The following is a 14,593-nucleotide window of genomic DNA, read 5'->3' as shown; positions in this document are numbered from 1 at the left end:
AGTGTCCCCAGTATTCCAGGAATGATGGCCCAGTCAATCTCCTTGCTGCATGCAGAAGATAAGCAATACTGGCTGGTGTGGATGAGATCTGAAACGCTCTCTGGTGATAACAGTCCCATTCCTCCGCCTGGCAACTCATTTCAACTGGTAATAATTCTCCATGTCAGGTTTTCCTGCCTTTTAAGCCTTATTTAAAACCTTTAGTTGCAGCTCTTTTCTCTTTCTACCTTCTAAGGACCCAAGGGATAGAGGTGAGCATCTTCTACAGAACAACTTTTCCATAGACCTGGAGACCATTGTTAAATTATCTTGCCACTCTGAAGACATGGAACTACCTGCTCTCACCATTTTCCAGCCTAAAAGTACAGCCACAATCTCATTGTGGAATTGAGCTTTGGGTCCTTGGACTGTGCTTCTGTCTGTTGTTTTAGGGGGCCCCAAGTCACTTCTTAGGGAGAACTCTGGCCTTGCTCACAGCACTCCCGTAGCAGGCTTCCAAAAGAGGCAGGTGGCCTTCCATTCATTCAGGCCTGTGTTCCTACCAGGCTGCTCGGGACTCCCTGAGAAAGGAACAGTGCACAACCCCACATGGCCGAATTGCAGGACACATGAGCCTGTCCTTTACCTATCACACAGAGAATAGGCTCCGGGAACCTGGCTGGGAATAAAAAAGGCTAATTCACTGACACTCACTAGCTACTGAAAGCCTGGCTGAGAGAAACAAATTGTGGGAGAGTATCTGAAGGTGCATTCTTCCCTCTGAGATTAAGCAAAACCACCAGAAGGTGTGAGTGGGGGCTACTCTGTTTGCCCAGCCTCCCCCTGTGCAGCAGCTTTTCTGAACTACATCTGGCTGGGCAAACCTGGCCTCACTGCAGCCATCAGTTAAGAAAGACTTGTGAGTCCCCTGCTGTGTTATTCGAGAGGTGCGGCTGAGCACAGGCTGTTGACACCACTGAGCATGTGAGATGCTGGGGGTACTTTGCTTCCAGGACTCTGAACTGGGACGATATGTGCATCTAAAGCATAGTTGATTTTTCCTTTGTGAACTCTGAATCATATCATTGATGATTTTCCATTTTGCTTTTGCTGCTACAAGAACTCAAAGTCAACTTTGGGGCTCATTTCTGGAACAGTGCTGGCTGATAGAACTTTCTGCGATAAGGAAAATTTTGCAGTGGTGCTATCCAATACAGTAGCCACTAGCCACATGTGTCTAGTGCCAATGAGGAATGAAATTTAAATTTTAATTTTAATGGCGACATTAACTATGTAGCTAGTGGCTACCATTGAACAGTATAGCTCTAGAAAGTTGACATGCATTTTGGATGTCACACTTGGTTTATCTAATTTTTCTATGAATACTTGCCTTCTACTTGAAATCCCTTTGTATCTAATTGTTATCACTAATCTTCTTTCATGGTATATATCTTTGCCAGCCATCTTATAGTTTTTTAAATGTGAGATCCACTTATAAATATTAAAAAAAGGATAACAGCCATATGCCCAATTTTTTTGGACTAGAAATTTCTTCTCCCTCCCCTTTTCATGTAATATAGAGTAATTAAGATGTTCATTTAAGTGGAGGGAGTCCCAGGGCGGGGGAGGAAGAATCTTTTCTTTGTTTACTGTCTCTGTTCTGTTTTTTCATCTGTGTGCTGCTTATACAAATGTTAAATTTGTGAAAATTCACTGAGCTATATATTTACAATGTGAACTTTTTGGTATATACATAATGAATAATATTCTTTAATAGAAAGTAAAAAACATATAAGGAGAACCTACTATGTTCAAAGTAGAATGTCAGTTTAGTTCTATGGGGGATCTGGAAAGATTCATAAAGCAATCCTTGACTCCACAAAGCCATAGTTTAGTATCATCAGGCATTAGTGCAAATTTCTACAAAATTCTTCCAGGGGGCACCAGGAAGAACTGGGAACATGTTTGCTGACAGTGAAATGAAAAGAACCAATGGGAAGAGTCTTTCATGCCCTCTCTGCATTTTCCAGAGGAATCTTCGGCAACACCTGATGCTAGTAACTGCCCACCTACCTCCCTGCCCTCCCCCCATGAATCAGGCAATGCCAAGAATGAAGGGAAGATACGTTTCAGGAGGAGGACAGCTTTCCTTCCATTTTATCTGATCTCAGTACGACACATTTCCAAATTCTTACAAGGGGCTGAGTAGATCCCAGAAAAAAAAAGTTTCAATTTTTCTTCTCTGGAGGAATTAAAATGGGAGGAGGAAGTCCCCAAAATATGGAATGTTAAGTCAGTGGTGTAGGATGAGGAAATAAATGCAATCTTTCTTAACAAAAAAAAACTGTATTTTAAGCAAGCAACTAAAAACTACCCAATCAAGATTTTCTTCAATATATAGCTCCATTCAACTAAACAAAAAAAATTTGTCTTAAACATTACAGTTCAAAATGGCACTCAGGGAAGATACGCTGCTAAAGAGAATGTGGATAGAAAGGTTCACTCTCGACTGCTCCTCCCTCCAAGACCTAACTACCTTAATTTTGCTGAAGACTGAAATACAAATTTTTACTTTGGAAAGTAACTTACAGAGATGGGCAGGTGTGGATCTCGTGCTAGCTATCTGCACTGATGCAGCAAAACAGGAACCTGCTTGACGTTACGAGAATCTTGCGGGAGGAGGTAACGCGTCCTTTCTGCCCACATTCATTTAATTCCTCAACATATTACCATTTGAACAAGGGCCTGCATTCCTGAGTCCCAAGATACAAATCTTTTTTCTACTCTTTCACACTCTGTTGCTCTAACTAACTTCAAAAGCCTGCGCCTGTATAGATTTTATAGCCATTTAAATATGTGGATCTTCTTTGAAATATTCTTTCCATGGTTCCTTTGAGCAGAGCCCAGGCCAAGCTTTCACACTGCATTCTGTTATTTATCTTATTAGAAGGATCAGGAGAAAAAAGTGCTCTAATTACGGCAAAAAGGAAGAAGTCACCTCAGAAACAGTCACATTCTTTTTGGTCTTTTAGTATAAACAATATCCTTTGCATTTCATTAACTTTTACTTGGTGCAACTGTATTATATTTTGCATAAAGATCTGGCATTCTTCAAACACAGAGACAATTTTTCTCACATTTCAAAAGGGATTATAGAGTAAATGCTAGAATATTGAATAATAAAACATTACTTAGTTCCTTATCTGCACAGTTCAAAAGGAAGTTTGAAAATTATCTAGTTCCTATAAATAGTTAGTAAGTATCTCAAGGTAACCTTTCTGACGAGAAATGAGGCCTGGCTGTAGTCTGAACCAGTTATCTGACATGTGCCAAATTCTGACTTCATTTCATGTTATGTGGATTATAGTTCTGGTGCTTAAAGCCAAAACCAACAAAAACGATGAAACTTTACCTGTGATTCAAGCAACCACAATCTTTGCCTCTTAAGGCAACGTCCCCCAATTCACTATCAACTTTCTCTTTTCGGGTAGCCAAACGTGAAAATTGAGACATCAGAGGTAGAGGCTTTTCAGAAAAATAAGGCCCTATACTCCTGGAACTAATTTACTTGTAAAATCAAGAAAGCCTGGGTCTGGAAAGCATTTATCAGGTAGGACCAGATGTAGGATGTTCTGTAATATACACGCTGAATTTTGAATTGAGTATAACTAATGACCTTTAACGAGTCTGGGACAACCACTGCAAGGATGAGAGGAGAAAGGGGGCTGATAATGAAGCTAAAGAATTTACCATGGAAGGACTACGGCAGCCTACTTAAAATGAATTCGCTCACCCCTTCCAAGCTTAGTGAAACCAGAAGCTCCCAAGGCATCACTTACTCCTTAAAATGTTTAACGGGACATCCTTTTCCAAGTGATCACAGGATTTCAACAACCTGCTGCCCAGCAGTAGAAGGATGCAAGAGTAGAAGGTGGGGGAGGCACCTGAAGGAAGAGAATAGCTATCTCCTCTATGAACATCAATATATATTTTAAAATTTCCAGATAGATGGGCTTTCCTGAAGTTCCTTTGTGGGAGGGAAGAATCCAGTGGTAAAAACTCTCTAAGTACATGGGCACAGATTCAGGAATCTTTAATAGCAAATTCCCTAGCTTATAAGCTCATCTGAAATCCCCAGAAGTCATGGGTGTTTAGTGGATGCCCAATAGGGGAGGACAGAAGGGGCACCTGGAAGAATTGGGAACATGTTTGCTGACAGTGAGATGAAAAGAACAAATGGGAAGAGTCTCTCATGCCCCCTCTGACTTTCAGGCCACTTTGACTTCGACTAGGAGCTGGGCAGAGGGTCACTGATTCCTTCCTTGATCATTGCTCTGTGACTGTTACTATAGGGTTTGAGGCAAAGCTAACTGACTTGTTTCCTGGGTCCCCTAAACAGACAGACAGGCGTCCCCCCAGTACCTGTAGGAGGATCTTGTTCCCATCGTGGTCCTCCGTCTGCCAGCGCCCCTCGCTGATGGGGCTGCAAGGGTTGGGCAGGAGAGGCACGAGCTCGCCTATGTCCCTCACTCGGAACTCCAGCACGGAGGAGTCGGTGGGCACCGGGCACTGGTCACAGGGCAGTCTTTTCAGGGAGAACTGGATGTCCACATCCAGATTGGAAAAAATCGGGAAGATGCAGAAGTCCGCTTTCTTCTGGCTGGGGCTCCTCCGGAGAATCAGCTGGTAGAACCTGAGGCTGTCGGCGTAGTTGTCGTGGCGACAGTAGACAGTGAAGCGCACGATTTCCTTGCCATAGTGCACGGGCCGGATGGCCCAAAGCGGCGTCCCGGGGGCCAGCGTGAAGAAGTCCTGGCTGCAGGGCAGGTAGGGCAGGAACCGGCCGTGCACCTGCTCGGTGTGGTGGTGGCGCCAGGGCGGCTGCTGCAGTGTGCGGTGCAGCTGCAGGATCTGCTCCTCGCCGTACTCCTCCTGCAGGAACAGCACCACAGCCAGAGCTGGCTGAGCACCCTTGGGGGGCTTCCGTCGCCGCCGGCACGCCCGCCTCTCGGACACCCGGAACAGCGGGAGGTCCGGGTGGATCCACGCCAGGACGTTGTCGATGGCCTCCTGCAGGGGCTGGGACTCCCCTGGGTCTGCGATTATGTGGATGCTGACCAGGAAAGGGTCCTGCGCCTCTTCAACGGAAAGCTCACCTGGGGGCACGCAAAAAACGAATGGATGAATGAATACAATTATGATTATTTCATTAAAGTGTCCAGCGATGATGTGTACTGGCTTGACAGGAAGAGAAGTCAAATTCTAACAACTGAAGTGACTCCATGACCTGTGATTTTCTGATCCCAAGTTTACCTATAAAAACTACTATGCCAGCACTCTAGCAGCCAAAGAGGAAAGGGCTGTTGCTATGTGAATAGTTTCCAAGCTGGACAGGGTGGGGAGAACCTTGGTCCTGTATTTCATCAGGTTGGTTGGTATAGGGAACATTTGACTTTGTATTTAAGTATCAGACAAACAGAAAGTCAAGTCCAGTGACTTGGAAGGAACAACAGGCCCATTAGAAAAGATGGCATAGCATCTTGTGGACACCATTTAGTATTTCCTGAAATAACTGCAGGGCCTTGCCCCATACATGTTCCCTACACAAATGCACTCCTCTGGTTTGCTTATTTCATTTGTTTATTTTGTTAACACACACTCATGGGCTCCTTCCTACCTGCCTCACAGGGAGTGAGGCACAAGGCGAATGATGGAGGACAAGGGAGACCTGTGCTTGCCCCCTGGGGCTTACTCTATAGACAGGTCATGCCCTGGCTGGTGATGAGTCCTGCCCACAGCGTCCCCTACTGTGGGGGCCTGGCCACGATCATGTTGCTGCTGGAGACACAGGGAAGGCTGACCCCTGGAGCCAAGCACAGAGTTCTTGCTGTTAGAGCTTACTGGGGCTGAGGTTAGGGTGGAAGGAAAGCAGGGTGAGACCATGACTACCCATGAAAGGCTGCCTTTTGTGCCCCTTGCTGGGCCACGTCCACTCAGAAGCCCACACATCTTGAATGGGTCGGTTACCCTCCCTGTGATCTCTGGTGAAACACCTGAAAGTATTGAATTCCAAGCATGAAGTTGACTGTTTAACTTGGCAATAGTTTCCCATGGGGTGACAGTTTTTTGGCCACACTTGGCATATTTCTAAATCATATAACTATACCTGATAAAAGGCTTGCTCTTTTAAAAGACGGTTCTATTTGCATTTATATAAGTTTTAGGTCTCATTTAAGGGAACTGAGACATCTTTAGGCCAATTGTGATTTAGGGGGCTAGATTCACCTAGAACCTAGATCTGCCTTTACAAAACACATGCCTCACAGTGTCCACTAGCGGTGTCAGGCATAGAGTGATCATGTGGTCAATTGTGTTCTATCAATGTGGTGTGCTTTTCAGAATCATAACCTTGATCAAGTCACAGGATGAAAATTTTTTTGTGGTAGGCAGACATTCCAAGTGGGCTTACAAGTCCATTTCACCATGTACAGCTGCAATAACATGGTTTTAATTTAATTGGATCAAAACCTGTCTGAATTTTCATCCTGACTCTATTAAGTGTCTCACTTGAAAACAGTCCAGCTTGTTGTCTTCTCTCTCATTCATGCATTCATTTGCACATCTGTTAAGCAATCAGTTTGTACCAGGCACTGGGGACACAAAGAAGCTGGCACTAATTATGTATGCCCAAGCACTATGGGAGTACATTTACGTATACTCTGGCATGACATGCTCCCTGAGAATTGTGCAGTGCACAACCTGCACAACCATAGGCAGCAGCCCTCTGAAGACCCATAAGCCCATAAGATGAGAACTTTGTGACTGAGTGGGGAAACACAAACATCAAAAATTAAAATTAAATCTGATATATGCCTAAAGGGAATACAATGGAATAGTAACTTGGGGTGGGGGCTAGATTCTAAAATCACTGTGAAGAAAAGGTTATCTATAGACACTGAAAGTCTCCTAAATTTCCAATAAAGCACTAACTTGTAACAAGACAAGATGTCCAGATAGATGTTTCTTTAGTTGAACACCACATAAAATAACCATTTTGCTGCAGGGCCATGTATAAGAGAATAGTCTGTTTCTTTAAACACTAAACCCTTACTCATCAAACCCTGCCCTTCACTCTACAAGAGGCTTTTGGGAACCTGAGAGGCTTCTGGAACTTAAGGATGACTAAGGTGAGAGCAGAGTCAAGTTTCAGCTCTCCACAATCAAGGAGTAGAATGGCAAGTGGAATCCTTTAAATTGTGTTCCCTCTCTTTCTTTCCTGCTGGCTGAGCATGCATTCTTTCTCAAATTTGTATGAGTTAAATGAGCATAAAGCAATTCCAACTTACCACATATGACAAAAGAAGGAGGGCTCTGCAGAAGGCTTCCTGGAGGAGGCACCATATGAACTGGGTCTTGAAGGGTAAAGGCAGAGCACATCCTCTTGCTCATGATGCCCTCAATGCTAAGGAGATTACGAAGTGTTTACGAAGGTATAGAACTGTGCAAAAAACAAGCACATTTGGAAGGGGGCCATGGGGAATTCTGAGACGTGGCAACAGATGCAGCTGGAAAAATGGATTAGAACCAAGCTGTATGGGGCCTCAGCTCAATTCAGTAGTTGGTAAGGGGCAAAGGAAGGTTTTATGAAGGGGTGTCAGGATCAAGTTGGGGGAAAGTTGGCTACAGGCAAAATGAGGAGTTAGAAGACCAGTGAAGAGTCCAGACAGGAGATGACAAGGCCTTGGCAGAGTAGGAGATTATGTTAGTGGCTTCAGTTCCTTATCCTATCATGTATCCTTACTTTCTGCCATGTGACTACGTAGTTCCTCCCACTAAATGGGTGACGTATTTCCCCACCCTTTGATTTCGGATGAGACTATATGCCTAGCTTTGGCCAGGAGAAAGAGACAGCAGTGGCATGTGTTTTGGCTTGCCTCCCTGTGCTCCCAACATTTCCATAAGAACATGCTTGGTTGGGTGAGCCCACCAGTCCCGGTAAGGGGATGAGACACGTGGAACAGACCCACTCTAGCTGAGCCTGCCCTAGATCAGCCAACCTTCACACCCAAAGACACAGGGCAAGAGCCACTCAGGTGAGCATGGTCCAGATCAGCTGACCCAAGACAAATGGGAAATAATAATGACGGTTGTTTCAAGCCTGAAACTGAGACTGGAGGTGGCTGTTACCCAGCAGTACTTACAGATCCAGGACAGTCAGTCAAGTGGGTAAATAGAAGAGGCACGGATTCACAGGCTATAAAGATGCAAATGGCAGGCCAGGGAGCCCACAGGCCTGGTGGGTGGGGTGTAGGAAAAGTTGGAGAGGAGTATATACCTTGATGTTTCCAGCTTGAACAAGTGATCTGATGTGATGTTTAACTGAAATAGGAAATAGAGGAAGAAGGGCAGATTCATGGGAAAAGACAGAAAGTTCCACCTTGACCACTTGGCTTGAGATGCCCAAATGGCTTCCAGGAGAGATGTCCTTTGGCAACTGGACCTTAGTGTTGCGTAGGTGAAGGGCTGAATTTAAGGATTGGCCAGTTACTTTCAGATCATATCCTCATTTTTATGCAGTTATCTGATAAGTGTGTGCCTCCATATAGACATGAATCATGAAAATTCATCATGATGGCTAGGAAAACAATCAGAATTCAGAGATAATTCTGGCCCTTTTCTTTGCTTGCCCTTTCTGCCTGCCTGGCATCTTTCGGTTTGGTTGAACATTCATGACACTATCGGCAGAAGTACAGTTGACGCGAAAGTAGTAAAGCTGCAATGAAATTTTCTGCCAGTCAGTAACTCCAGTAAAATTAGGAGACAATACCACATCATCTAAATGGATTTCACTTTTCTCTGGTGCCTTGAACTCCCAAAAGTGGAGACATGCGACTTTGCTAAACATCAGTGAATGCTCCATGTGAATGGAAAAGGACAGAAAGGCTTTGAACAAGGGCATCAAGAATTTTACCTGAAAAAATGACAGATGATTTTAATGAGGGGGGAAAAACGCCATGCGAAGTAAAGGAACGTCTGGGAAAAGAAGCTGCCCGGGCCACCAGGCAGTCCCTTCAAGGTCCTAATCCCACCCCCAGGTGTGCATGTGGCCAGGTACACAGGGTGACATGTTAGCTAACATGGGTGCTTTCTCCATGTTCTACATGTATGAACTCGTTTAATCCTTACAACCACCATAGAAAGGGGAGGTGCTATGATTGTCCCCATTTTAGAGACCAGGAAATTGAGGCACAGGAGGTGAAGTAGCCTGCCAAGGTCACACAGAGTATGAGCACTAACTCCAGCATCCGAGTTCCGTGTACACCATCAGCCCAGGCTCTGCAGAGAAGTGTGCTCGCCTCTCCACTGTACCCGTTTCACAGCAGAGTGGCCAGCTGCCATTCTCCATCCATGTGTGGCCACGGCAGCTCCCGCCTGGCCCCTCTGCACAGCTCTCCCACCTCATTCTGACTGCCTTCATTCCCGGCCACCAGCCAACAGCTTCATTTCTTGGACACCCACTTACATTTCTTTCCTCTGGCCCCAGGTCTTGGAGGAAGAATAAGCTAGAAACTGCCCTCCCTGTTGGCACATGCCCAGGTCTTCACATCTCAGCAGTGCCCTTGAGGGCAACTCAAACAGGCCAGCATCACAGGTGGGTGCACAAGTGAAAGGAATGCACAACAGTCACCCAAGAAAGCCTACAGCATGGTGTGAGAGGCTTGGGTGTGAAGAGGCCCGGGAGAAGGTGGCTTCTGAGACTCCCCAGTGGAGCTGTCAGGGCGCTCAGCCCTGTGCCATCTCTATCAGTTACACAAAGGTTTCCCTGAGAGCAGTAACAAAGACCACGCTGAAGTCTGCATGGATAAGTGAATGTTTACAGCTCTGCAGAAGGGCAAAATGCCCGGCCTCAGAGCAGGGGGGTGAGCTGAAAGGCATTCCACCAAGTATCAGCTCGCCTGGCAGTTTGGGAGGCAGCCAAGAGCAGTCGAGCCAGGATGACGAAGACCCAACCCCCAGAGCCCCCTCTGCACTGCCTGAACCAGGGACATGTAAGTGGCTAAGACCCTGCCCCAGAAGAGCTAAGGAGAATGAGCAATAGCATTAGCATGCTCCGGCCATCACTAGCATGTACCCGCTGCACGTGACCTGAAAACATAAACAAAGAACACAGAACACAGCTTCAAGCTGTCATCAGGTGTTAGAGTTACCCCCCAGAGAAATGTGCCTCTGTGGAGCTGGATAGGAAACCAAGTATTTGAGGGGAAGGACAGAAAATGTGAATAATTAATTGCCACAAAAAGTCTCTATGCCTCCCTGGAGAAGCACAGACGACATGACTGTGGGATGTGCTCTGCCTTTATCATATCTATTACATGTCTTCTCAAAGGACCTAGCGAGCACCTGCTGAATTAGGGTAAAACACAGACCAGAACCAAACAGAGCAGTGGCACAGACTGCCCCAAGGCTGGTGGGAGGATGGGAGCTCCTAGCACACCATTAACAAGGCTTTCAAATTAGTTTGTGTTTTCCTAAGGAGAAGGGAGATTCTTTTTCATTTGATTATAGGCAATTAGGCTTTCCTTTGATAACAAAAAATGAAAACTGTTAAAGAAAGCAGTGCACAAGCTCAGGCCTTCTATGATGCAGAAAGTGTACTATTAGCCTGGGCATTTGTTATATATATATATTTTCCAACATTTTACCTCTCCTTTGTATCCTATTTCTGGCCATTTAAATTAATGGCAGAAAATTAATTTAGACAATAGCAACCATTTATTATGCTCTTATTATTTGCCAGACATTGTCCTACAAGCTTTATGTATACTATCTCGTTTAATCTTTAAAGCAACACTATGATAGATGAACTACTAACTGATCCGCTCAAGACCATTTGGAGAACAGCAAGGGCTGGCTGTCTGAACCTCAGATCTGTGCTCCTCACCAGTATGTCCTCTCACCACTCAAGGGCACAATCCTTGTGATACAGAAGATGGAAAGAAATTATTTAGGCACATAGTGAGTGTAAAAGAGCCCTTGGCAGAATTTTGCTTTTAACAAAAAAGCAGCCCCCAAATCATTTCTTTTCTAACAAAGAGCAGTCTGAAAATTCGAGCTGTAGACATAGATAAGCAACCTGGAAGCTTGCACGGATGAATGCCGGCAGCTGCGCCAATAGAAAAGGGCTACCTGAGGGCCAGGTATGTTCAGCCTGGAGGCTCCATCTTCCCTTTTCTTTGTCACCGTGTGTACAGTAAAGGAACAGGCAACATGGTGTCCGCCAGGTAGAGAACCCATCTGCATAATAAAAGATTAAAGTGGGGGGCGGCCAGATTTTCGCATGCTGTGCAAATGGCACACCTAGTCCTAACAAGTTTTTTGCATCTTATGCAAATGACATACCTGGTCCGACCAATCTTTCGTGCCCTATGTAAATCAGACACCACCTCCTCAAGCTCATCTATACAACCCTAAGCATTTCGTGGCAGACCAGAAACCCGCTTGGGCGCCTTCTCTCTGCAGGAGATAGCCTTTCTCTTTCTTTCACTTATTAAAGCTCTGCTCTTAATCTCACTCCTTGTGTATCCACATCCTTGATTTCTTTGGCAGGAGACAACAAACCTCGGGTATTATCCTGGATGAATGACACCCCTTCACTTGGAATCATTGCGTTGGTTTTTCTAACCCGCTCTGAAATCATGGCTTAGCTCCTTCACCTACCTTAGGTGGGAGAGCCTGCTGTGAATGGGCTGGCTGTTTCGCCTGGGTGGGCATCCTCAGCTGGAGTCTTCGTAAGAAGAGGGCAGTCTGCCTGTTGACAGACTTCCGGGTGCTGGACCTACCTCAATGCTGCTTGTGCCAGGGCCCCTCACAACCACTCTCTGCAGTCTTGGGCTTTAGATCAGCCATGCCTGCACTGCCTCTTGCTGCCCAGTGCCTGTCAGACTAGCCCTCCTCCCAGAACTGGCCAACTGGTGTGTCCCCAGAGCACCCCCTCCCCAGCAGTGGGCATGTCTAGTTGAAGATATCTCTCATTCCAAAATAACTTCCTAGACAAGTCTCAGGATATGACACGCTCAGGTACCCCTTTCTAGAATTTTTGGGCAACGATTAATATGATTGTCACTTTAGAAACAATTTGTCATTGACAATTTGCAATTTAGTTTCATCATTTATTTAATCAAAGAATGTTTACTGAACATCCACCATGTGCCAGGCACTAGAGGATACAGTGGGGAATAAAACAGTCTCTGCCTTCAGAGAGCTTATAATCTAGTGAGGGAGACAGACAATAAACAAATATATAAGATGAAGCCGGGTAGCTAAGTCCTACAGATAGACACTTCACTGAACACACACATGCTCAATGTGGTTTCCAAGGCAGCGGCTGTAACAATTTACCATTGACGGAATAAACTGCCATGCGCCATTCCAGTGCCAAAATTACTGCCAACACCGCAGTGCCCAGTAATCCCCGACAAGGCCAACAGACTGTGAAAGAGGGCACCTCCAGCTGTTGCAGGCTGTTTGGTTTAGGAATCTGGCCCTGGAGCCTGGCTTGAGACCTGCATAAGGTTGAATAAACACTTATTTGCATTTCTAAAGCCCCCATCAACGGCACTGAGTGGCTTGGGGGCTGGGATACTGGTCTGCCAACCAGACCCACATGATCCGGTGGCAGAAAACTCAGGTGAGACTGCGTCACATACACAACAAAGACACGTCCAGGGCACTGGCTGACACTGTGAATAAAGACCAGATCTGGGCTGGGCGTGGTGGCTCATGCCTCTAATCCCAGCATTTTTGGAGGTCGAGGCAGGTGGATCACCTGAGGTTAGGAGTTCAAGACCAGCCTGGTCAACATGGTGAAACCCCATCTCTACTAAAAATACAAAAAAATTAGCTGGGTGTGGTGGCGGGCGCCTGTAGTCCCAGATACTTGGGAGGCTGAGTCAGGAGAATCGCTTGAACCCTGGAGGTAGAGGTTGCAGTGAGCTGAGATCACACCATTGCACTCCAGCCTGGGCAATAAGGGCAAAACTCTGTCTCAAAACAAACAAACAAAAAACAACAACCGGATCTGAAAGCAGAAGGGAAAAAGGCTCTGGGTGACGATAAACATGAAACTTGCAGAGGGCTGGCCTCCCCACATTGAGGCATTCCCCAGAATGCCAGAAACAAATGCCTTCAGAAAGGGGCCTCCAAATTCACTCCTGGGAGACGCTATTCATCCGGAATGTAACCAATAACCTGCCTTCATCTCTTTTTTTCACAGTTTTAGAAGCCAGTTGTTTGAAACTTTGAACTAATTAAAAATGTGTAAGCAACTCCCTTACTCCACCAATATTTAAGACAAAATCTCAGACTTTGTTAATTCTTAGTAATTTTATAATTTTGACAAGGCCTGTTGGCCTGCAATTTTGGGCTGTGAAAATGGCGAGACTGGTTGCAGTGCTGGAAATAATGACCTGTGGTGGCAGTGAAGTGACATATGGGATTTTTAACATGGAGATCCAAACTGCATTTATAATATAGATCATAAGGTTCTTCCTCAGCCTGATTTCACAGAAGTGTCCTATAATTGAAGAACTGAACCTAGGCTGAAATGATTAAGCTAAAGCTTATATTTTCATCTGGCAGAGGAGTACAATAAAGGATCTTTCTGGTCTATAGGCCCTCTCATGTTTTTATAAGAAGGGTGGCTTTGCTATAACAGTTATTCGACTGCCCTCTCATTTTTTTTTATGATTTGCTGCAGAAACAATGTCAGTGATATGGATGCCTAATTCATACTCCTGAGCTCATTCTAAAACCAGGACACTATTAAGAAAAAAAAATATAGAAAGTAAGGCAGATACTTTAGATACTCTGCCGGTTTTTTTTCCACTTGGAAATGGGACATCCATCTTACTTTAAATGTATTTCTAAGCTTCATTCAGGTCCATCATTCTGAAACATAATTTCCTGATGGGAAAAGGAGGGGGAGCAAAAGCCAGACACTAACCAAAGGAATGACAGACACTTTAAATTCTGACACAGCTTGACAGATTCTGGGAGAAGACCAGGAGGTTGATATGTAATTAGTTTGAGGAGGTGTAACTGCAGCTAGAAACACTTAAACATATCTAGCATACGTGTGTAAGTCCTTGGGACTGCAAGGACTTTGAAAGTTTATGAGAGGTAATGCAGGCCTGACACCCAGCAATGTACCATGCTTAATGATGTACTAAGACTCCTCTTGCATAAAAATTTGACAGTTCAAAATGCCTGAAGAGACTATAGCATTCTACACAGAGTCCTGTCTTCTACTCAGTAATTTTAATTCTCTCTAAACCACATTATGGCTTGTCATTTTCATTTGTAGCAAAATCATCCTGAGAAAGTCAGGATCTCAACAAATATTGGAGATCCGGAGATGACAGAGCAGGGCTTGGAAACAAGAGGAACAGAATTAATATTCGTCTTGTATTAGGAAATGAAAGAAATCTGCCAAAAAGAACAAAACAAAAAAGACAAAAGAGGAAGATGTTAGCCTAAGCCTATCTCAAGGATTTGTTCATCAGGAAACTCCAGGCCTCTGTCTTATGCTAGAGCTCGTGGGAGGAATCTTTACAAT

General features: G+C 45.0%; 1 protein-coding gene across 2 annotated transcripts in view; it reads right to left on the bottom strand.

The window, feature by feature from the left end:
* FAM124A (family with sequence similarity 124 member A) overlaps positions 1–14,593 on the bottom strand; it is a 62,331-nt gene that overhangs the window by 27,889 nt on the left and 19,849 nt on the right. The window contains exons 3-4 of one of the 2 annotated variants that reach the window (XM_055244519.2): positions 11,167–11,274; positions 4,402–5,135 (exon numbers count right to left, since the gene is read on the bottom strand). In XM_055244519.2, coding sequence (XP_055100494.2) covers positions 4,402–5,135; positions 11,167–11,274 — 842 coding nt within the window. The remainder of the gene's footprint in view (positions 1–4,401; positions 5,136–11,166; positions 11,275–14,593) is intronic. The other variant, XM_055244520.2, reaches the window with a different exon arrangement.

This window comes from Symphalangus syndactylus, chromosome 15, assembly GCF_028878055.3.
Source record: "Symphalangus syndactylus isolate Jambi chromosome 15, NHGRI_mSymSyn1-v2.1_pri, whole genome shotgun sequence".
NCBI classification, from domain to species: Eukaryota; Metazoa; Chordata; class Mammalia; order Primates; family Hylobatidae; genus Symphalangus; species Symphalangus syndactylus.
Note: the sequence above shows the minus strand (reverse complement) of the source record. Positions and strands in the feature narration are given on the sequence as shown.